Genomic DNA, 22,103 nt, shown 5'->3' on the forward strand with positions numbered 1-22,103 from the left:
TAACATGAGGGTTTCTGGTTTGATTGTCTATAGCTTGTTTTGCACATAATGCGCATCGTGACCACACAGAAGAAGGACTTGCAGAATAAAAATGTTTTGGCGGAAAACTAGGAATCCGTAAGACTATTAGAATATGCCTGTAAGCCTGACAACCCCCCCAAAAAAATCCATAAGATTTATGGCTATTCGTTATGGGTTGATGGGCATGCTGCGAGGATAAAAGATTAAAAAGCTCTCCCTACTAATGGTAATAATGGTTGCTCTTGTTATGCCGTGTCATATGTGGATATTTCATTTTATTCTTTCCACATTCACTGGATATGAGCAATTGCGTGCTCTGATTTGGCTACTCTACTACTAGGCTATCAGCTCATATACCGTGAGTAGAGAAAAACAAAACGCAAAGCATGTTGCTGAACCAACCAAGGACGAAATAAAATCATGGCACAAACAAAGGAGATTTCTGAGGACCTCAGAAAAAGCATTGTTGATGCTCATCAGGCTGGAAAAGGTTACAAAACCATCTGTAAAGAGTTTGGACTCCACCAATCCACAGTCAGACAGATTGTGTACAAATGGAGGAAATTCAAAACCATTGTTGCCCTCCCCAGGAGTGGTCGACCAACAAAGATCACCCCAAGAGCAAGTCGTGTAATAGCTGGTGAGGTCACAAAGGACCCCAGGGTAACTTCTAAGCAACTGAAGGCCTCTCTCACATTGGCTAATGTTAATGTTCATGAGTCCACCATCAGGAGAACACTGAACAACAATGGTGTGCATGGCAGGGTTGCAAGGAGAAAGCCACTGCTCTCCACAAAGAACATTGCTGCTCGTCTGCAGTTTGCTAAAGATCACGTGGACAAGCCAGAAGGCTATTGGAAAAATGTTTTGTGGACGGATGAGACCAAAATAGAACTTTTTGGCTTAAATGAGAAGCGTTATGTTTGGAGAAAGGAAAACAATGCATTCCAGCATAAGAACCTTATGTCATCTGTGAAACATGGTGGTGGTAGTATCATGGTTTGGGCCTGTTTTGCTGCATTTGGGTCAGGACGGCTTGCCATCATTGATGGAACAATGAATTATAAATTATACCAGTGAATTTTAAAGGAAAATGTCAGGACATCTGTCCATGAACTGAATCTCAAGAGAAGGTGCGTCATGCAGCAAGACAATGACCCTAAGCACACAAGTCGTTCTACCAAAGAATGGTTAAAGAAGAATAAAGCTAATGTTTTGGAATGGCCAAGTCAAAGTCCTGACCTTAATCCAATTGAAATGTTGTGGAAGGACCTAAAGCGAGCAGTTCATGTGAGGAAACCCACCAACATCCCAGAGTTGAAGCTGTTCTGTATGGAGGAATGGGCTAAAATTCTTCCAAGCCGGTGTGCAGGACTGATCAACAGTTACCGGAAACGTTTAGTTGCAGTTATTCCTGCACAAAGGGGTCACACCAGATACTGAAAGCAAAGGTTCACATACTTTTGCCACTCGCAGATATGTAATACTGGATCATTTTCCTCAATAAATAAATGACCAAGTATAATATTTTTGTCTCATTTGTTTAACTGGGTTCTCTTTATCTACTTTTAGGACTTGTGTGCAAATCTGATGATGTTTTAGGTCATATGCATAAATATAGAAAATTCTAAAGGGTTCACAAACTTTCAAACACCACTGTAGCGATAACTCGTGTACGACTTGATTTCGTGGAATAACTGTTAAATGTATCCCATGTATCCTCTCTATGTCCACAGGATCCCAATAGACTATATTATGAATCTGCTGAGCTGAAGCTATTTGAGAACATTGAATGTGAGTGGCCTCTCTTCTGGACGTACCTCATTCTTGATGGCATCTTTCTCAACAGCCAAGAGCAGGTAAAAACATACAGGCTCTTTTAGACAAGATAAAGTAATGTTATAAAATTTTAAACTGTTGTCCATCAAGTTAAAAATGAGCTGTAAATATGAACGTAAGGACTGTATCCTTGCTGTGTATCACAGGTTCTTAATTCAGTGATGTAAATCTGGTCTCACTGGGAGCTCCTGAGGTTTTTTTTTTTTTTTAAAGGGGGTGGGGCCTTATTCCTCCCATTTTATCCCTTTTGGCTGGGCCAATTCCTACCCAGGAATCAGGTCTCCCCTTTATACAACAGCTCTCAACTGGTAATATGACCAGTCTGAGACATGTGAAGCCAAACAGCTGTATCTTTTCGAACTGCTGCGCCTGCTTTTTCACAGGACAGTGTAACACACGTAGAAGAAAGCAGTATCTGCCCCCTTCCTCATATGAGCTCACAGATTCCCACAGTTGGCTAATGTCACTGTAATTGATAGAGGAGAGCAAATATGCCACACCTCCAATCCAGACAGCATGGTTAATTTTGCTCTCTTTGACTCCTGGCCGTGGATGGCTGTGACATCATCAGCATTTGAACTTGGTTAGTTTTTTCTTTTTCTTTTTTATCAGACATTCACCACATATTATTCACCACATATTATTCACCACAAGGAAAAATGAACATAAGAAAGAGTGCGAAAAGTAGACAGCTACAAGACAAACCCGAACAATAAAAGAAAAGGCACAACAGGAAAATTACAAGTCAGCCATAACAGACCACTGCAAAAGAGAAAATCACATTATGGACTGGGGGAATGCCAGAGTCATCCGCACAGAAGATAACAAACATCAGCGCTGGATCAGGGAGGCCATGGAGATCCGAAAGCGGAGCCCGAGGACCATCAACCGGGATGAGGGAGCATACATGCTTTCCCATACCTGGAGTGCCATCTTGCAGGGGACGAGCGGACAGCAGAAGACGTGAACGACCTGTCAAACCAGACAGGAAGGTCATGCCTTCGGAAACATCAGCTGATAAGATGCGTCACCAACAACATCCGGTGACACTCTGAGGAAGACAACAGTTACGTACGTCAAAACATGTCAGGTAAACAAACCTAAAACTAGATGTCTGATAAAGAAAAAGAAAAAACTAACTATATCTAAGGTGGGGTTTACATTGATGATCCGCTGATACGGTCTAGATTAACGTTTTTAAAAACGATTAGCGTGCACACAGCAACGCCAATACACGATTCGCGTGCACACAGCAACGCCAATACACGGATACGCTAATCACATGACTAATTCGGCACGTAAGTTGAGAAATGTGTCAGTGCGGCTCATCGCTTCCTCCTCAGCGGCTGCGCTCCAAATTACTCCTCCCTGAACAGCGAGTGCCCTCTGGAGGGTGCGCACTCCGGCCCTGCGCAGCTCACAGAGCACGCGAGTGAAGCGCACGAGCAGTGATTCGGGACTGAGCCGCTGTGTGCAAGTCACTTACCACTTGCAAGCGGAAGGATGGCAAGCCTAAAGACAATCATAACTACACAATGGGCAGTATTTGCATCAGTATTTGCAGTATTTTCATACTTTTATACTCTTTAATGAAAGGTGATACAAGGCGGAAGTCCGCGCCGTTTTTCAGCAGTCGCGTCACATGACCAACGCCAGCGAATCAGGAAGGTGGATGTCACAGTGACGTTGTCCAATGACGACGCCAGCTAGAGCTCAGCACAGCGTATCCGTGTATTCTCAATGTTTACACAGCACCGGACCAGACACGATCTGGATTGAATACGTGGACCCTGGCGGATTCCCGTTTCCCGGCGTTTCCAGGTGTTTTAATGTAAATGGACAGTGCATCCGCGAAGAAAACGAGACAGATATGGTCTAATGTAAACTTGGCCTAATATAAGACATAATGAACGTAATCGAGAGAGCATTTGAACTTGCTGATGATTTAAGCTCCAGATGATAGAGCGACATTTTTGTTGTGCCACTTGGGAGCCCCTGTTCCTGAAGTTTTTACTGTGCTCCAGTTCCTGATTATACCTGTAACAGGTGTTAACTTGAGACAGAATGAGTATGTTGACACACTCTCTCTCTCTCTCTCTCTCTCTCTCTCTCTCTCTCTCTCTCTCTCTCTCTCTCTCTCTCTCTCTCTCATATATATATATATATAGTCAGAATATCACTGCAGTCACATGGCCACTCTGACAGCTTTTCTTCCAGCCATCAAAGTCTCTAGGGAAGAAATGCAATTACAGTAGTGGTTTCCCATTGCCTTCTACTGTATTATTATTATTATTATTATTATTATTATTATAGAGGTTTTCTCCTCTCAATCATTCACACCTGTGGGCAACTTAGAGTAGCCATTTAACCTAACTGCATGCCTTTGGACTGTGGGGGAAACCGGAGCACCCGGAGGAAACCCACACAGACACGGGGAGAACATGTAGACTCCACACGGAAAGGCCCCCGTTGGTCGTGAGGTTCAGACCTAGAACCTTCTTGCTGTGAAGCGACAGTGCTAACCACTACACCACTATGCCACCCGAATATGTTGACTAGCTGAGAGTATCTCTTCCCTTGATCTCAAAATTAACTTTCTTCCTGCCTGTGTGGAGTTTCTGTGCATGCTCTTCCTGTGCCCACATAGGTTTCCTCCAGGTTCTCTAGTTTCCTCCCACCTCCTCAAAACATGCCGGTAGATCAATTTGCCACACTGAATTGCCCCTAGGTGTGAATGTGTGTATGAAAGTGTGTGTGTGTGCATGGTGTATTGTGATGGACCGGCATCCTATCCAGGGTGTATTCTCACCTCACACCCAGTATTTCCGAGATAGGTTCCGGATCCACCGTGACCCTAACTAGGAGAAAGAGAGGTTACTGAAGATGAATGGGAGGGGAAAAGATTCTGATTTGTTAAATGGTGCTCTTTTTGGAATGGGTCTCATCAGGTGCAGGAATACAGAGAAGCGCTGGATGGTATACTAATCAAACAGCAGGATGGGATACGTCTGGTGCCTGAACTTTACAGTGTCCCTCCTGATCAGGTAAGGTTTTTTTTTCTTTTTTTTAAAAATCTTGTTACAATGGCAGTAAAATATTTGTAGAAGCGTAACTAGATGTGAGGGTTGAACAATATTCTCCTAGGTAGATGAGGAGTATGTGAATCCTCACTCTGTAGAGAGGATCCCTATGGGCAAGTGCCCTCTAAAGTGGGGCCAGTCACTGTACATTCTTGGAAATCTTTTGGCAGAGGTGAGGGCGCACTTTCATATCTTGAGAAAAAGGCCTTGCTTTATAACTGACTTTGACTTACTATTCTGTTGCTTGTTAAAAACAAAACAAAAACCTAAGGGCTTCCTGGCCCCTGGAGAAATTGACCCACTCAACCGCAGATTCTCCACCATCCCAAAGCCTGATGTGGTTGTCCAAGGCAAGTTCCGTTTTTAGGCAAATGATATCAGCTAGAACAGTTTCCTATATTGGAATTGATTTCTTATGTTCTCAGGCTTAGATGTTTGTTTATTTGTTCTTGGTATTGCGTAGTGTGCATTCTGGCAGAGAATGATGAAATTAAGGCATTGCTACTGAAGAATGGGATAGCTGTGGATACAGTGGCAGACATGCACTCCATCAGAGTGCAACCTTCTCGAGTCCTTAGTCACATTTACGCTCGACTAGGTAGGAGACATTCACTATTGTTTAAAAACTTCCCAACAGATCAGATCATTATAAATGATTCGTTTGGTAATTTTTTTTCCCCCCCTCAAAGGACATAACCAGAGGCTGGGGCTGACTGGCAGGCCATGTCGCAGGATTGGTGTGTTGGGGACCTCTAAGCTCTACATCATCCGCAACACTATCTTCACCTTTACACCTCAGGTACTGAAACAGAGAACACATTTTGGTTTGCTTGATTTTATGGATATGGATATTGTTTTGTCATTTTTAAACTTAAAAAAAGATTAATATAATGTTGCTGAATTTCAGGTCAGTGTGTGTGTTTGTGTTTTGTCTTATTCCTCATTTTTTTGTGGCTTTGTTTGTGTTTTTCTACCACCCCCGGTAGTTTATTGATCACCAGCAGTTTTACTTGGCCCTTGATAACAGGATGATTGTGGAGATGCTGCGTACTGACCTTTCTTATTTGTCCTCTCGCTGGAGAATGACTGGCCGGCCTACTGTCACCTTCCCAGTCTCTCAGACTATGCTCAGTAAGTTGGACTGATATAGGATAATCTACGAATACCACTGCAGTCATGGGTTTTTATGCATTTAAAGATTGGATAAGCTTATTTAGGGTTCAGCTCATAATGGTATATTAAAGGGCACATCACAGGTAAATTCAGGAGCAAGATCAATGTAATTCTCCTATTTTATATTAAACTTCAGTCAAATATCTGTAACATTCTGCATTCTCTGCAATTTTTTACCTTGCGCAATACCAGAAAAGTTCAGCTGAAATCAAGCCATTTGAGGCGAATTGGTCCGCCTCTGAAAAAACTTGGCATTTGGATTTCCCGGCAAACATTGATTTTCGTGACGTCGAGTGCGGGACGCCTCCTTCTGAATCCTACGTCAGCGCTGGTTTGTTTATGAGAAAACGACCTGGTGGTTTTCTGCAAATTTCTTCAACGTTATCGCGTAATTATTAAAATGGTTAGCAGATGTATCGTAGGAGGGTGTAGCAACACCAATCTTGATGGGATTAGTACTCAGCGTTTCCCAAAAGACTGGACAATGAGAGAGAAATGGGAGCGCTTGGTCTACACAGGCTGTGCACTGAAACCGTGCAAAGCTCGCGCAGCCTGCTGGCGCTTCCGCAGGTGACGTCACGAATCTGGCTCCAGACTCCCTTGGGATTTTTCCAGACGCGTTTTGTTATTTTATTTTTTTCTGCTGTAGACAGATGGCCTTGTGCAAAATTACCCTTCTGGATGAGTGTGTAAAGGGACATTCTTTCATATAAAAAAACAACAACAACATGAAATTGGTCCAGAATATGCCCTTTGATTAGATTAGATAAAACTTCGTCTCGTCTCGTCTTCTTCCGCTTATCCAGGACCGGGTCGCGGAGGCAGCAGTCTAAGCATGGAAGCCCAAACTTCCCTTTCCCCAGACACCTCGGCCAGCTCCTCGGGAAGAACACCGAGGCGTTCCCAGGCCAGCCAAGAGACATAGTCCCTCCAGCGTGTCCTGGGTCTTCCCCGGGGCCTCCTCCCGGGGGGACATGCCTGGAACACCTCCCCAGGGAGGCGTCCAGGAGGCATCCGAAAAAGATGCCCGAGCCACCTCAGCTGGTTCCTCTCGATGTGGAGGAGCAGCGGCTCTACTCCGAGCTCCTCCCGAGTGACTGTGCTTCTCACCCTATCTCTAAGGGAGCGCCCAGCCACCCTGCGAAGGAAACTCATTTCAGCCGCTTGTATCCGCGATCTTGTTCTTTCTGTCATTACCCAAAGCTCATGACCATAGGTGAGAGTCGGCACGTAGATCGACCGGTAAATTGAGAGCTTCGCCTTTTGGCTCAGCTCCTTCTTCACCACGACGGACCGGTAAAGCGACCGCATCACTGCGGAGGCTGCACCGATCCGCCTGTCGATCTCACGCTCCATCCTTCCCTCACTCGTGAACAAGATCCCGAGATACTTAAACTCCTCCACTTGAGGCAGGACTTCTCCACCAACCTGGAGAGGGCAAGCCACCCTTTTCCGGTCGAGAACCATGGCCTCGGACTTGGAGGTGCTGATTCTCATCCCAGCCGCTTCACACTCGACTGCAAACCACCCCAGTGCATGCTGAAGGTCCTGGTTTGAAGAAGCCAACAGGACAACATCATCCGCAAAAAGCAGAGATGAAATCCTGTGGTTCCCAAACAGGATTCCTTCCGGCCCCTGGCTGCGCCTAGAAATTCTGTCCATAAAAATTATGAACAGAACCGGTGACAAAGGGCAGCCCTGCCGGAGTCCAACATGCACTGGGAACAGGTCTGACTTACTGCCGGCAATGCGAACCAGACTCCTGCTCCGTTCGTACAGGGACCGGACAGCCCTTAGCAAAGAGCCCTGAACCCCATACTCCCGAAGCACCCCCCACAGAATACCACGGGGGACACGGTCGAATGCCTTCTCCAGATCCACAAAGCACATGTGGACTGGTTGGGCAAACTCCCATGAACCCTCGAGCACCCTATGAAGGGTATAGAGCTGGTCCAGTGTTCCGCGACCAGGACGAAAACCGCATTGTTCCTCCTGGATCCGAGGTTCGACTATTGGTCGAATTCTCCTCTCCAGTACCCTGGAGTAAACTTTCCCTGGGAGGCTGAGAAGTGTGATTCCCCTATAATTGGAGCACACTCTCCGGTCCCCTTTCTTAAAAAGAGGGACCACCACCCCAGTCTGCCACTCCAGAGGCACTGTCCCCGACTGCCACGCGATGTTGCAGAGGCGTGTCAACCAAGACAGCCCCACAACATCCAGAGACTTGAGATACTCAGGGCGGATCTCATCCACCCCCGGTGCCTTGCCACCGAGGAGCTTGCAAACCACCTCAGTGACTTCGGCTTGGGTAATGGACGAGTCCACCTCTGAGTCATCAGCCTCAGTCTCCTCAGTGGAAGACATGACGGTGGGATTGAGGAGATCCTCAAAGTATTCCTTCCACCGCCCGACAATGTCCCCAGTCGAGGTCAACAGCTCCCCACCCGCACTGTAAACAGTGTTGGCAGAGTACTGCTTCCCCCTCCTGAGGCGCCGGACGGTTTGCCAGAATTTCTTCGAGGCCGACCGATAGTCCTTCTCCATGGCCTCCCCGAACTCCTCCCAGTTCCGAGTTTTTGCCTCCGCAACTGCCCGAGCTGCAGCACGCCTGGCCTGCCGATACCCGTCGGCTGCCTCAGGAGTCCCGGAGGTCAACATGGCCCGATAGGACTCCTTCTTCAGCTTGACGGCATCCCTTACTTCCGGTGTTATTGATTTAAAACTTAATTGAACTGTATAAGTTGATTTTAGTAGTGAACCACTGCTTGTTACATGTTGACATTTTCCAGCATGTTTAAATGATGATTGGCACACTATCTTGTAGCGTGAGCTACTGTACATCTAGCAGGAAGAACATTCAATTATAGAGAAAGGGGAGACTCTGCAAATGAGGTACAGTGGATTCCTGAACCCAGTCCTATCATGTGTATACAAATTCTATCAGGAGGGACCCCCCCCCCCCCCCCCCCCCCCCCGACAGCAAAAATAATCAGGTGATGTACAGCATAGAAAAGGACTTACCTCTGATTCTCTGCAAAACGGACAACCTTAGCTGTTTACGTCTCCCCAATCCATTCGTCCGTCCATTTTCTACCGCTTATCCGGATCTAGGTCGCGGGGGTAGCAGCCTAAGTAGAGCAGCCCAGACTTCCCTCTCCCCGGCCACCTCCTCCAGCTCTTCCGAGGGAATACTGAGGCGTTCCCAGGCCAGCCGAGAGATGTAATCTCTCCAGTGTGTCCTGGGTCTGCCCTGGGGTCTCCTCCCAGTGGGGCATGCCCAGAAAACCTCCCTTGGGAGGCATCCGGGGCATCCTAACAAGGTGCCCGAACTGCCTCAACTGACTCCTTTCGATGAAATTAAGGCATTGCTACATCAAAAGGAGTTGTTTGATTGGGGAGACCTTTTTTTTTTTCCTCTTGTTCCTCTACAAATGAGGATGAAAACAAGAACAGCAACAATTACTCTAATACTTAAGTAGACATGTATGCAGTTCTCATATGTATTTTTGTAAGAAAGGGAGGTCGTCCCAACCCCCCACCAATGAGAGTTGGGTTTTCTATTGAGGACATTTGTATTATATAAGCAAAGGTTCTCATCAATACTTAATAAATGTATAATCTTTTTTTCTCCATTATATTACATCTGTAATATTTTTTTCCAAAAGCCACATTTCTTCTGACTCATGATGGGCAGTAAAAAAATGTAACCGACCATCTGTCTAGCTTGAAGGTTTTAGAGACACAACCACAAGGAGAGACATGTTTCCTGGTGGTTTTAACCAAACAAAAAGATACTAGGTATGTGAAATTTTGAAACTTTCCTTTCAGCTGAGAACCACACAGAATTGGACCCTGTGGTACTGGCTACTCTGAAGAAACTTCAGGATGGCTACTACGGAGGAGCACGGTAAGAACGAAGCTGTGAGACATGTAATTAACCTTTCCTTTATCATGTTGTATGCAGATATTTAATCTTTTTCCTTATTCTTATTATTTATTCATTTATTTTTTTTTTTTAGGATACAGACAGGAAAGTTGTCAGAGTTCTTGACCACCTCCTGTTTTGCTCATCTGAGCTTCCTGGATAGGGTTAAGCAACACTCCAGCAGTCTGAGCTGGGATAAGGATGATGAATACAGCTTCAATAATGAAGACACTATGCATAATCTCAACATTAGTGATGGTAAGGAGGAACAGCCACAGGATACAGCAAAATCAGTTCACTGTAAATTCATTCAACACTTAACAATAGTCAGGTCTTTCTTATTTCCTGAAGTGTGTGTGTGTGTGTGTGTGTGTGTGTTTTATTTAAAAAAAAAAAAAAATTTAATTTGAATCCTTTGTGTTCACAAAAGGATTCTCATCTCGTTGTCTCTAGCCGCTTTATCCTGTTCTACAGGGTCGCAGGCAAGCTGGAGCCTATCCCAGCTGACTACGGGCGAAAGGCGGGGTACACCCTGGACAAGTCGCCAGGTCATCACAGGGCTGACACATAGACACAGACAACCATTCACACTCACATTCACACCTACGGTCAATTTAGAGTCACCAGTTAACCTAACCTGCATGTCTTTGGACTGTGGGGGAAACCGGAGCACCCGGAGGAAACCCACGCGGACACGGGGAGAACATGCAAACTCCACAGAGAAAGGCCCTCGCCGGCCACGGGGCTCGAACCCGGACCTTCTTGCTGTGAGGCGACAGTGCTAACCACTACACCACCGTGCCACCCTCACAAAAGGATTATTCTGAATATTTCCTTTAGCATCTTAACGCATCCTTTATTACTTGCTAATACGTATTTAATTTGTTTTAATTTCCCAACCTTCATTGCACGACAAGGTGAAGTGTAGGGTAGTGCTTATAAATACAGAGTAATTATCTGCTTCAAAACTTATTGACTTGCTGTTGAGGTAATTTATCCTTCTGATGGTTGTATACAGTTGTGGCTGGCTTGTTTACTGCATCAAATAATGCATAAGTGGCACTGTCCAGATGGAGAATGCATCCGTCTTTATTGTGCAAAAGTTATTTTTGAGTTTGTTTCAGTGTGTATTCATGCATGAGTAGATGCTAAGATTTATTTGAAATTGGAGCAATTAGAGTTAAAATACATTTAAAATGTTAAATTATTCAACCATATTTTAGGGTATTGTATAATTCTTCAAATAAAGATAGTGTTCATATCTCTTCTGCATATTGATCTAGTTGTCCATCAGGAAAAACAGCAGACACTTTGTATCTTTTCTCCTTTTAGATGGAGATGATCTTGCAGAGTATTTGGATCAGCTTTTGGCCACAGCAGTGCCTCAGAGGGGGAAGAGAGCAGAGAACAAGGCCAGCGGGCTCTGCCGCTTCAAGGCTGCAGCTAATCAAACAAGAGAGATGGTGTCTTTAGTCAACAAGGCCAAAGATCTCCAACTGCATAGTGAGCATTGCTATTGCTTATTGTTTCTTTTACAGTTTGCCTGTGCGTTTCATCCTTGTAATTATTATTATTTTTTTTGTTATTTCAGATGTGCAAATGTATCTACCCACCAAGCTCTTCCGAGCCCCTAAACAATCTCTTAATTTGAATGACTCCTTGAGACCAGAGCCAAGCCAGGTAGTATACACGCACACATTTATACTAGGGCTGTCGAAGTTAACGCGTTATTAGTGCGTTAACGCAATTTAATTTGATTGCGATTAAAAAAAAATGACGGCGTTATCGCAGGGTATTTAAACAACAGTGAATTGGGCTCATCTTGGTAAGGAACAATGCAGATTTTCGCGGGTGACTAGCATGCAAAATAAAGCTAGTTATAACATTAACTTTGTGGTAAAACGTAGCTCTACAACTTGTCAAATAAACCCGCAACATGGTCAGTTAAAGTGTAGTCTGCATATGCGATGCGGTGCGAGTTCCGTTTACTTTCACTTTACTGGGTGAAATGTGTTGATATCTGATGGGCTACGATCGGGAATGCGCACATTCCCTTTTCTCCACCTGTAGATTGTAGGTAGCCTAGCGATTTCCAAATAGCCTACCACTTCACTTGAATGAACTTGCAGGAGTCAAACTACTTCCTCTTTGCTCTTCAAGGTGTAGCTTGCAGCCATTACAGTTGAGAAAAAAAATATAGTCTGTTATTTCTCCAAATCGTATTTTGCACATAGACTATGCCCAACAGATGTCTGATAGGCTACATTGGAAAGAATATGCAGCATGCCTAGATCTAATATCAAAACCCGAATGCCAAATATTTGTGCATTAGGCCTATATATTGTCCATCATAGAGAAGATGAGCCTTATAATTGACATGGAGCATCAGAGCATATATTCAAATGTTTGCTCTGATGTAGAAATGTATTTGAGTACAATTTAAATAGATGTTTAAAGATTTTTTGCGATTAATCGCGATTAACTACATAATTTTATGAGATTAATTGCGATTAAAAATTTTAATCGTTTGACAGCCCTAATTTATACACATGTATACACACACAAGAAGAAAGAGAGAGATTTTTCCCTCTAGCTAATTGTGTTCCACTTCAGGGTCGAGAGATGTTTGTTTCGTCACATTTAAACCTGCCCCGTGATTCTGATGGAGCTATAGATTACATGGCTCTGGCTCAGCTGCTTAAAGATACACAGGATCTTCAAGACCAAGCGGAAATCCTGTATATCCTCTTCAAAGACAAGTCAGCTTTTATCTTTTTAAATCTATAATTTTATAATTGTGTCGACTGTAATTTGTATACAATTTTTAGGTTTTTTTATAATGTAGAACTTGACCTTAGAAATGTACACAGTTATATGCAGTTGCGGAAGCTTACAGACATAGATGCCATGGCAATATTGGGCTTTCAGTGATTTCTTTGAACTGTTCTTTTTCCGTGTACAATATACATCATTAATAGGAAAAAAACAAAACAGGAATCTGGTGCACAAGTTGCAATTTCTTTTTGGTTTTCTGAAGTCAACATGGTCAAAATGATGCAATTTGTATGCAAGTACAGTACAAGTTATTGGGCGGTGTAGCCACTTTGCTGGAAGAAGACACAAATTGTCACCTTCAACTGAAAGGAAATTGGTTCAGATGGTTAGGAACAAGCCAGGAACCACCAAGACACAGGCCTACCATAAACTGGAAGCTGCTGCAACACTGTCTCCAGTCAAGCCAGTTTACATCACCATGGACTGAGCGCCTGCCTTCCAAGAAAGAAGCCCTTGCTCCAAAATCGACACCTTCAAGCTTGACTAAAGTTTGCAGCTGGGGGCGTCGTGGCTCAGGTGGATAAGGCGCCACACCATAAATCCGGGGACCCGGGTTCGATTCCGACCCGAGGTCATTTCCCGATGCCTCCCCGTCTCTCTCTCCTGCTCATTTCCTGTCTCTACACTGTCCTATCCAATAAAGGTGAAAAAGGCCCAAAAAATATCTTTAAAAAAAAAAGTTTGCAGCTGACCGCATGGACAAAGAAAACGCCTTCTGGAGGACAGTTTTATGGTCAAATCAGACAAAGATTGAGTTGTTTGGCCACAATGACCAGAAGTACAAAGGAACATTGTACCAACTATTAAGCATGGTGGTGGTAGCATCATACTCTAGAGCTGTTTTGCTACCAGTGGAATTGGTGCATTGCACAAAGTGGATAGAATAATGTAGAAGGAGGACTACCTCAGAATTCTTCAGCATAGCTTCAAGCCATCAGAAACTGGCTGATGGCTGGAAAAAACATCTGGTCAAGATGAAACTTGCTCAGGGCCATTTTAACCCAAATATTAGGCGTGCTTGTAAGTATATTTTTGAGCCTGTAGGTACAGTATAATTTTAAACCTGTGTTGATTTCAGAAAACCCAAAATACATTATAACTTTTGCACCAAACTCTTGCTTTTGTCTATTAAAGATGCATACTGTACATGATTTTTTTTTATTTCCGTTTCCGGTTGAGAGTACGTCGTGCGCATTCTGGCTGCCGCTTCTCACCAGAGCTTTTTTTTTTAATTTTATTTTTATTTTCTTTCTTTTTCAATTTTCATTTTATTTATTTATTTTTTGTGTGTGTTTGTGTAGTTTGATGTTTGTTTGAGTGTTTTGTCTGCCGGTTGTGGTGTAGCTCCGGACCCAGTTTTGGGCGTTGGTTCCCTCCAGGCCTTGGTTCGCTGTGGGTGATGCCTGCGCTCCCAGCTGTGGACTGCAGTGAGCTCGCTGCTCATTTAACATTCGTGGTTGTCCAGCGCTCTGCGCTTTAGTGCTTGGCGTGGTGTTCCGAGCGATGTTGCTCGGTGGCGTCGCGGCGGCTGTGCAGGCGGTTTGGGACACACCAGCGATCTGCGTGGCGGAGCTTCTGTGCTCGCTTTGTGGATCCACGGCGTGGTGTTTGAGCGATGTGGCTGACGGCGTCATGGCGGCTGTGCTGGAGATGTGGGACTGTGGCTGCTACACCACTGGAATTACATCCTGACTTCTACTTGGTGGACTTTTTATTTTTAATTATTATTTATTTATTTATTATTTTTTATTATCATTTTTTTCTTTGTCTATAATTGTAAAGCATCCTTGGGTTTCTTGAAAGGCGCTACGTGTATATAAGTTGAACTTATTATTATTATTATTATTAATGATGCCATCATTGAAAAAGAGCAGTTCAAAGAAATCCATGACATTCATGTCCATGATGACCTTCATATCTGTGTATGTAAACTTCTGACCACAACTGTACATTATTGATGAATGTACTGTAACTGGTATGATTTCCCATCAAGTGAAGGCAAGCAACAACTCCATTGATGTTAACTTGAACCTTTGATGCATGGTAACATTTTCCCATTCAAGATTTCAATTAGGTCCACCCTGTTATCCCTGAGCCTTTTTCTTTGAACAGTTTGCGAATTGTGAAATGGTAACGGTTCAGTATTTCCAAATTGCAATGTCTGTTAAGGATGGGATTTACAAAATATTCAAAGGATAATCAGTAGGAACATTATTCTGCAATGTGCAGCTCAGTATGCTTTTAATAGTCTGTTTGCTTGACAAAGTATTTGTCTATAAATAGAGAACCGCATTAACATGTAGCTCAACTTGCGTTAATAATAGTGTGCGTGTGTGTGTGTGGTGGTTCAGGGGGATGGATTGGGATACACAGCTGCATGGCAAATGCACTACAGTGCAGAGACTGCTGATGGAGCTGTATGAAAAGGCAGGAGACCTGCGCTGCTGGGGCCTCATCCGTATGATTTCCGGCATGCTGCGCAAAAAAGTGGAGGAGCTGGATTGGGTAAACTTGGCATTACCCTGTCTGTTGGCTTTCAAGGCTTGAAAATTACTATGCTTTAATTTAGCTTCGGGCTGAGGTTGATCAGTGATGGTTTGTGTCTTGTGATACACAATCATCATCCATATCCTGTTTGTGTGTAGGCCTGTTCTGATTTGCTGGCTCATCAGAAACACTTAACAGTGGGTTTACCTCCTGAACCGCGGGAAAAGACCATCACTGCGTGAGTTAGCTATTTCAGTAAACATTGACATACTTGACAAGCTCTTACCCTTTAGTTCAATCACTAAAAAAACCCCACAAGAATTAGAAATAAACATACATTTACAGCTAAAATAATGTCTGATTTGTGTCTTGCTGCAGGCCAATGCCACCTGACCTGCTGGCTAAACTTATCGATGAGGCCAGTGAGAACAACATAACAATCTCTATCCTCACTCAGGTTAGAATAGTCTTACCTCATGCATGTCTAGAATTTTATATATAAAATATTACTATATATTATGTTGTTAATAAAGTAATTTTGTGTGTGTGAGACAGGAGATCATGGTGTACCTGGCCATGAACATCAGGACACATCCGAGTCTGTTCAGTGAGATGTTTAGACTGAGGATTGGCCTCATCATTCAGGTCATGGCTACTGAACTGGCCCAGTCTCTGAACTGCTCAGGTACTACAATCTTACAATCCCAAAAGAAATTCCACTTCAGATGTACTGTATTCTATTACTGAATTTATTTATGACTTTGTATGTCTATGTTTCAGATGAAGAAGCAATAGAAAGTCTGATGAGTTTGAGTCCGTCTGAGCTGAAGAATCTTTTACATCATATCCTCAGTGGCAAAGAGTTTGGTGTGCAGAGGCATGGTCAGTTACTTCCAGTGTTGCAAAATGTACATTTGTGAGGTTTCCTGATGATTTTGTTTGCCAGTTTTATTTTTGAGTCTCTGATCAGTGTCAGATTTGTTTCTCCATTCGAGAAATATCGAACTTTTATTTGTTAATGCTGTCTTTACCATCAGTACATGTTTAAACAAAAGTCATGATGAGCTTTAGGTTTAGGGTTTTTAAACATGACATCTTGGACCGTTTTTGTATCAGATGTCAGTTGAGGTAAAATGCAAAGAGAGTTATAGCTTAGTTTATGGCTGGGCAGTATGAAAATATAATAATGTTGTGATATACTGCACTTCTGAGATATCGCAGGTATCGCGAATTTCTATTTATTTATTTATTTATTTACCCCTAACAAAGTTCTATTTTAAATAATTACAAACTATGATAGGATGCTCTGATTTGGTGTTAAAAATGTATCGAATCATTAAAATAAAATTTTAAAAAAATTATCATAAATTGGAATTTAATATTAGAAATGATTTTTTTTTTCCTGTTACATTTTAAAATTTTATTTTTGTATACATAAAATAAGTGCTATCACACTTAAAAACAATATATATATTTTATATATATATATATATATATATATATATATATATATATATATATATATAAATAATTTATACTGTTAATGTTTTACTGCCAGTTTGTTAGTAAACCTAATATATCATTCTAAATATACTGTATCATAGAAAACTCTTCATGTAGCTTATATTTTTGTACCAAGCCTCTCGCCCATTGTCAGCTAGGATTGGTTCAAGTTCACACATTTCTTGCAGTGGAGAAGCGGCATAGAAACTGGATGGACTGATAGTATCTTTGATTTTTTTTAATGATATAACATACTTGTTAAAATACGCACACAGGGAGAGTAGGTTGTAGAACGGAGTGCCTTTTTATTATTCTTTTCATCTCTGCAATCTGTTCATCAGTTTGGAAAGACTGAGAGAATGCTTTTGCTGTTTTTAATTTTTTTTGGTCAATTTCTGATTTATTTATTTATTCTCTAATCCAGTTATCCATTTATTGAACTTCATTAAAAACTGTTTGTTGGAGAAGCCCTTTGGATAAATCTATCTTGGCATGGACTCAAATATTTTATATTCTTTGTGCACCCTTCTATTTAAGTGCTAATTTTCAGCAGCATGCTGTGCTTTTGATTGTGTTTTTAATTGCCCATTGTGTTTAATTGCTGTGTGTGAGGGTGGGTTTTTTATTTTTAATTATTATTATTTGTATTCAGTAGATACAGGTATGAGTCCTGCCATCTCTATCCATGAAGTTGGCCACGTGGGTGCCACCAAAAGTGAGCGTGCTGGCATCAGGAAACTAAAGAGTGATATGAAGCTGGTAAGTAATTACTTGGCAACAAGCAGCACAACCTCTTTTTATTTATTTATTTTATATATATATATATATATATATATATATATATATATATATATATATTTTTTAAATGTACTACTTCTGAGAATAGCATTGGTATAGGGAATTCCAACTTCTCATTTTAATTTCCTTGTTGCGTGTGCGGTAAGAACAAGCTGTGTCTCCATTTGCAGCTGGAAGACAGAAGATTTTCTTGGTTGGCTCAGAATAAGGTGAAATGTGAAACATGCCCTGCTTTAGCCTGGCTCAATTTGGAGCAATCACCAAATTTTCAGACCTGCTGTAATAATTCATGTTGACAGAGCTCAATGTACTAAAAATAGTGGCATACAATTATGCATAATTTGCTGAAAAATCCACAAAGCTCCACACAATGGGTAATCCACGATACAAAGAGCTACAGTGATCACAATAATTGGTTTATATGGGCTGCAGGTGCAGTCGTGGGGTGATGATTGTGAGGTCTGTCTGAAATTGTTCAGAAGAGATTCTTCCAGCAGAATCGTACTGGAAAACCTGATCCTTACACTGTTTGTTTTCTGTCCCCACCCTCTCTCCGTAGACCTTTTCAGGCCAGTCCTTTGACCTCGACCACACAGAGTCTATTGTAAGTCTTGGTCTGTCTTTTAGTTTCCTCTTTTTTTTTTTTTTCTCTTCCTTCAAAATTCTTTACTGTTTTATATTACTGCTTGGCTTTGGGCTTTTTATGAACCCACTGGTTAACTGATGGATTATGAAATGTTATCAAAACAAACCAAAAGTAATCGTCACTGTTAGTATTGCCTGAACAGGACTTCTTTTATAACTGTTTTGTGTTACTAACATGTATTTGTTCTCTTATGTGGCTGCTCGAAGCACCGTCTCCCTTCATTTGAGTCCTTTGATGGCTCTGTGAGTGTTCCTGTTGCATTGGATAGCCGCCAGGGCCAGTGGCTACGCAGGAGGAGGCTGGATGGAGCCCTCAACAGAGTGCCAGTGGGCTTTTATCAGAAAGTTTGGAAGATTCTGCAGAAGGTTAGCAGGTTTACAAACACAATGGCTGTGTTTACATGCAAAGAGTTTGGCCAGTATGAATTAATTCATTGTGATTCCAAATGAACTGTTTATATGGATCCTAAACTGGGCCATCTGAAGACAATATCAATTTATTTGCATGTTGCGTCTCCTCAAAGTTATGTGCTTGTAGAGAGCAAGGTTTAGTGTAAACGTTACCTTAGCAACGAGAAGTGCATATGTTCAGACGCCACATTTAGCTTTTTAATTGCGCTGCTTGTGATTTTGATCATAATGGGATTCCCTCACCACATAATCCACCTGCTACAAGTATTCAACAACAATCAAGAAGCAATGGTGAGGATGACATGTGGAGGAAGTGAGTGGTTTACCATCGGAAGAGGTGTTAGGCAAGGTTGCATTGTATCACCTATGCTGTACAACAACTATGCTGAAGACATCACGAGGAAAACACTAGAGAACTCAGAGGCAGGCATCACGATCGGAGGAAGAAGAATAAATGATTTGCAGATGATACTACACTAATCTGCACCTCCAAAGAAGAGCTAATGGAGCTTCTCAAGAAAATTAAAAAAGTTAGTGAAGAGAAAGGCCTGCTCTTAAACACCAGAAAGATTAAGATAATGGTAATCGACCCAAACGGAGATGGCAGAACCAACATCAACTTAGAAGGAGTTACATTAGAAGAAATAGAAGAATTTGTTTACCTGGGCTCAACTATTAACACAGAGCTAAAGTGTAAGCAGGAAGTAATTAGAAGGCTCACCATTGTGAAGAATACAATTCAAAGCATATGTACCATCTGGAAGAGCCAAGCAATCAGTAACAACTTAAAGCTCAAAATTATCAGAGCAACCGCATTTGCTATTGCCACCTATGGATGTGAATCATGGGCAATGACCAAGCAAATTGAGAAGGTAGGTGCATTTGAGATGTGGGCATACAGGTGCTTGCTTAGAACCTCAGTTCTCTGAGGAGAGAGCATCGAGCCAATGTTTGGGTTCTAGAAACGTTGAATACCAAGATGATGCTCCATGAACAAATTGCGAAAAGAAAGATGGTTTTTTTCGGCCATGCCATACGAAGGACTAGAGAAAGTAATCAACCTGGAAAGAGGCAGACCCTCACAAACATGGCAACAATACATCACAAAGGTGGACACAAAAAAGCCTGGCGGAGGTGTCAAGGTGTCAAGGATGGCAGAAGATCGCAGAGAGTGGTGTGCTTTCAAAAAGACCACAGCAGCTCGTTTATGAGCCATCTGATGTAGAGAGATGCCTAAGGTGTGTATCATGACTCAGACACATGCAGATTCCAATAGTGGGAGAAATCCGACACAAAATGTTTACATGGCTATTATTTTTCTGTTTTGTGGATTACTAAAAGGATTACCCACCACATTCACTCGGATAGAGACTTCAGTTTTCAGCTAATTGGCCTTAGTTGGTTTACTCTACTCCGATTGAGGTTTTTTTTTTAATCAGAGCTATTGATTAGATTATTAATGAATTATTAGGCTGCGTGTAAATTGTAGCTAATGAGCTTTCAAAATATTACAGGGACAAGGGTTGCAAATTCTATTGTTTGTTGATCTTTACAGAACACATCATGTGTTTCCCATACTACTGCTTTTCAGCACTGTCTTCACAATCTAATATCCATATAAACAGGGACCATATTTTGAGCAAGTACTTTTTTTTTTTAAAGCATGACATCTACACTATTGTATGAAAAAATTGAACTTTATATATGATAGAAGATTAAATGAATGCATCTTTTTTTTCTCTCTCTCCAATAGTGTCATGGGCTGTCGATAGAAGGCTTTGTGCTTCCATCATCCACTACAAGAGAGGTTTGACACTAACTGAAACTATTATTTTTATATATGTGTGTGTGTGTGTTATATATATATATATATATATATATATATATATATATACACACACACACATACATGTATATGTGTGTATGTATGTATGTGTATATTTTATATATATATATATGTGTGTGTGTGTGTGTGTATATATATATATATACAGTTAGGTCCATATATATTTGGACACTGACACAAATTTTGTTTTTTTTTACCTGTTTACTGAAACATATTCACGTTATAGTTATATAATGGACATAAAGTCCAGACTTTCAGCTTTCATTTTAGGGTATCCACATTAAAATTGGATGAAGGGTTCAGGAGTTTCTGCTCCTTAACATGTGCCACCCTGGTTTTAAAGGGACCAAAAGTAATTGGACAATTGACTCAAAGGCTGGGCGGCACGGTGGTGTAGTGGTTAGCGCTGTCACCTCACAGCAAGAAGGTCCGGGTTCGAGCCCCGTGGCCGGCGAGGGCCTTTCTGTGCGGAGTTTGCATGTTCTCCCCGTGTCCGCGTGGGTTTCCTCCGGGTGCTCCGGTTTCCCCCACAGTCCAAAGACATGCAGGTTAGGTTAACTGGTGACTCTAAATTGACCGTAGGTGTGAATGTGAGTGTGAATGGTTGTCTGTGTCTATGTGTCAGCCCTGCGATGACCTGGCGACTTGTCCAGGGTGTACCCCGCCTTTCGCCCGTAGTCAGCTGGGATAGGCTCCAGCTTGCCTGCGACCCTGTAGAACAGGATAAAGCGGCTACAGATAATGAGATGAGACTCAAAGGCTATTTCATGGGCAGGTGTGGGCAATTCCTTCGTTATGTCATTCTCAATTAAGCAGATAAAAGGCCTGGAGTTGATTTGAGGTGTGGCGCTTGCATTTGGAAGATTTTGCTGTGAAGAAAACATGCGGTCAAAGGAGCTCTCCATGCAGGTGAAACAAGCTATCCTTAAGCTGCGAAAACAGAAAAAAAAACATCCGAGAAATTGCTACAATATTAGGAGTGGCAAAATCTACAGTTTGGTACATCCTGAGAAAGAAAGAAAGCACTGGTGAACTCATCAATGCAAAAAGACCTGGATGCCCACAGAAGACAACAGTGGTGGATGATCGCAGAATAATTTCCATGGTGAAGAGAAACCCCTTCACAACAGCCAACCAAGTGAACAACACTCTCCAGGAGCTAGGCGTATCAATATCCAAATCTACCATAAAGAGAAGACTGTGTGAAAGTAAATACAGAGGGTTCACTGCATGGTGCAAGCCACTCGTAAGCCTCAAGAATAAAAAGGCTAGATTGGACTTGGCTAAAAAAACATCTAAAAAAGCCAGCACAGTTCTGGAAGAACATTCTTTGGACAGATGAAACCAAGATCAAAAAAGTATGGCAAAGGCGTGGTACAGCTCATGATCCAAAGCATACCATATCATCTGTAAAACACGGCGGAGGCAGTGTGATGGCTTGGGCATGCATGGCTGCTAGTGGCACTGGGTCACTAGTGTTTATTGATGTGACACAGGACAGAAGCAGCCGGATGAATTCTGAGGTATTCAGAGACGTACT

The 22,103-nt window shown here is 42.3% G+C and overlaps 1 protein-coding gene across 6 annotated transcripts in view; it reads left to right on the forward strand.

Annotated features, from left to right (window-relative positions):
- The window catches only part of phka1a (phosphorylase kinase, alpha 1a (muscle)), a 53,487-nt gene that overhangs the window by 20,610 nt on the left and 10,774 nt on the right, over positions 1 to 22,103 (forward strand). For 2 of the 6 annotated variants that reach the window (XM_060929905.1, XM_060932115.1), the window contains 20 exons: positions 1,758 to 1,880; positions 4,809 to 4,904; positions 5,005 to 5,290; positions 5,404 to 5,538; positions 5,630 to 5,739; positions 5,927 to 6,071; positions 9,942 to 10,020; positions 10,133 to 10,296; positions 11,371 to 11,541; positions 11,630 to 11,718; positions 12,652 to 12,797; positions 15,225 to 15,378; positions 15,519 to 15,598; positions 15,739 to 15,817; positions 15,916 to 16,045; positions 16,141 to 16,242; positions 17,516 to 17,622; positions 18,221 to 18,265; positions 18,514 to 18,672; positions 20,471 to 20,524. In XM_060929905.1, the coding sequence (XP_060785888.1) occupies positions 1,758 to 1,880; positions 4,809 to 4,904; positions 5,005 to 5,290; positions 5,404 to 5,538; positions 5,630 to 5,739; positions 5,927 to 6,071; positions 9,942 to 10,020; positions 10,133 to 10,296; positions 11,371 to 11,541; positions 11,630 to 11,718; positions 12,652 to 12,797; positions 15,225 to 15,378; positions 15,519 to 15,598; positions 15,739 to 15,817; positions 15,916 to 16,045; positions 16,141 to 16,242; positions 17,516 to 17,622; positions 18,221 to 18,265; positions 18,514 to 18,672; positions 20,471 to 20,524 (2,454 nt within the window). Of the gene's footprint in view, positions 1 to 1,757; positions 1,881 to 4,808; positions 4,905 to 5,004; positions 5,291 to 5,403; positions 5,539 to 5,629; positions 5,740 to 5,926; positions 6,072 to 9,941; positions 10,021 to 10,132; positions 10,297 to 11,370; positions 11,542 to 11,629; positions 11,719 to 12,651; positions 12,798 to 15,224; positions 15,379 to 15,518; positions 15,599 to 15,738; positions 15,818 to 15,915; positions 16,046 to 16,140; positions 16,243 to 17,515; positions 17,623 to 17,831; positions 17,871 to 18,220; positions 18,266 to 18,513; positions 18,673 to 20,470; positions 20,525 to 22,103 lie in introns of all 6 variants that reach the window. The other 4 variants (XM_060932827.1, XM_060931262.1, XM_060933595.1 and 1 more) reach the window with 4 other exon arrangements.

The sequence above is a fragment of the Neoarius graeffei genome, chromosome 1, assembly GCF_027579695.1.
Source record: "Neoarius graeffei isolate fNeoGra1 chromosome 1, fNeoGra1.pri, whole genome shotgun sequence".
NCBI lineage: Eukaryota > Metazoa > Chordata > Actinopteri > Siluriformes > Ariidae > Neoarius > Neoarius graeffei.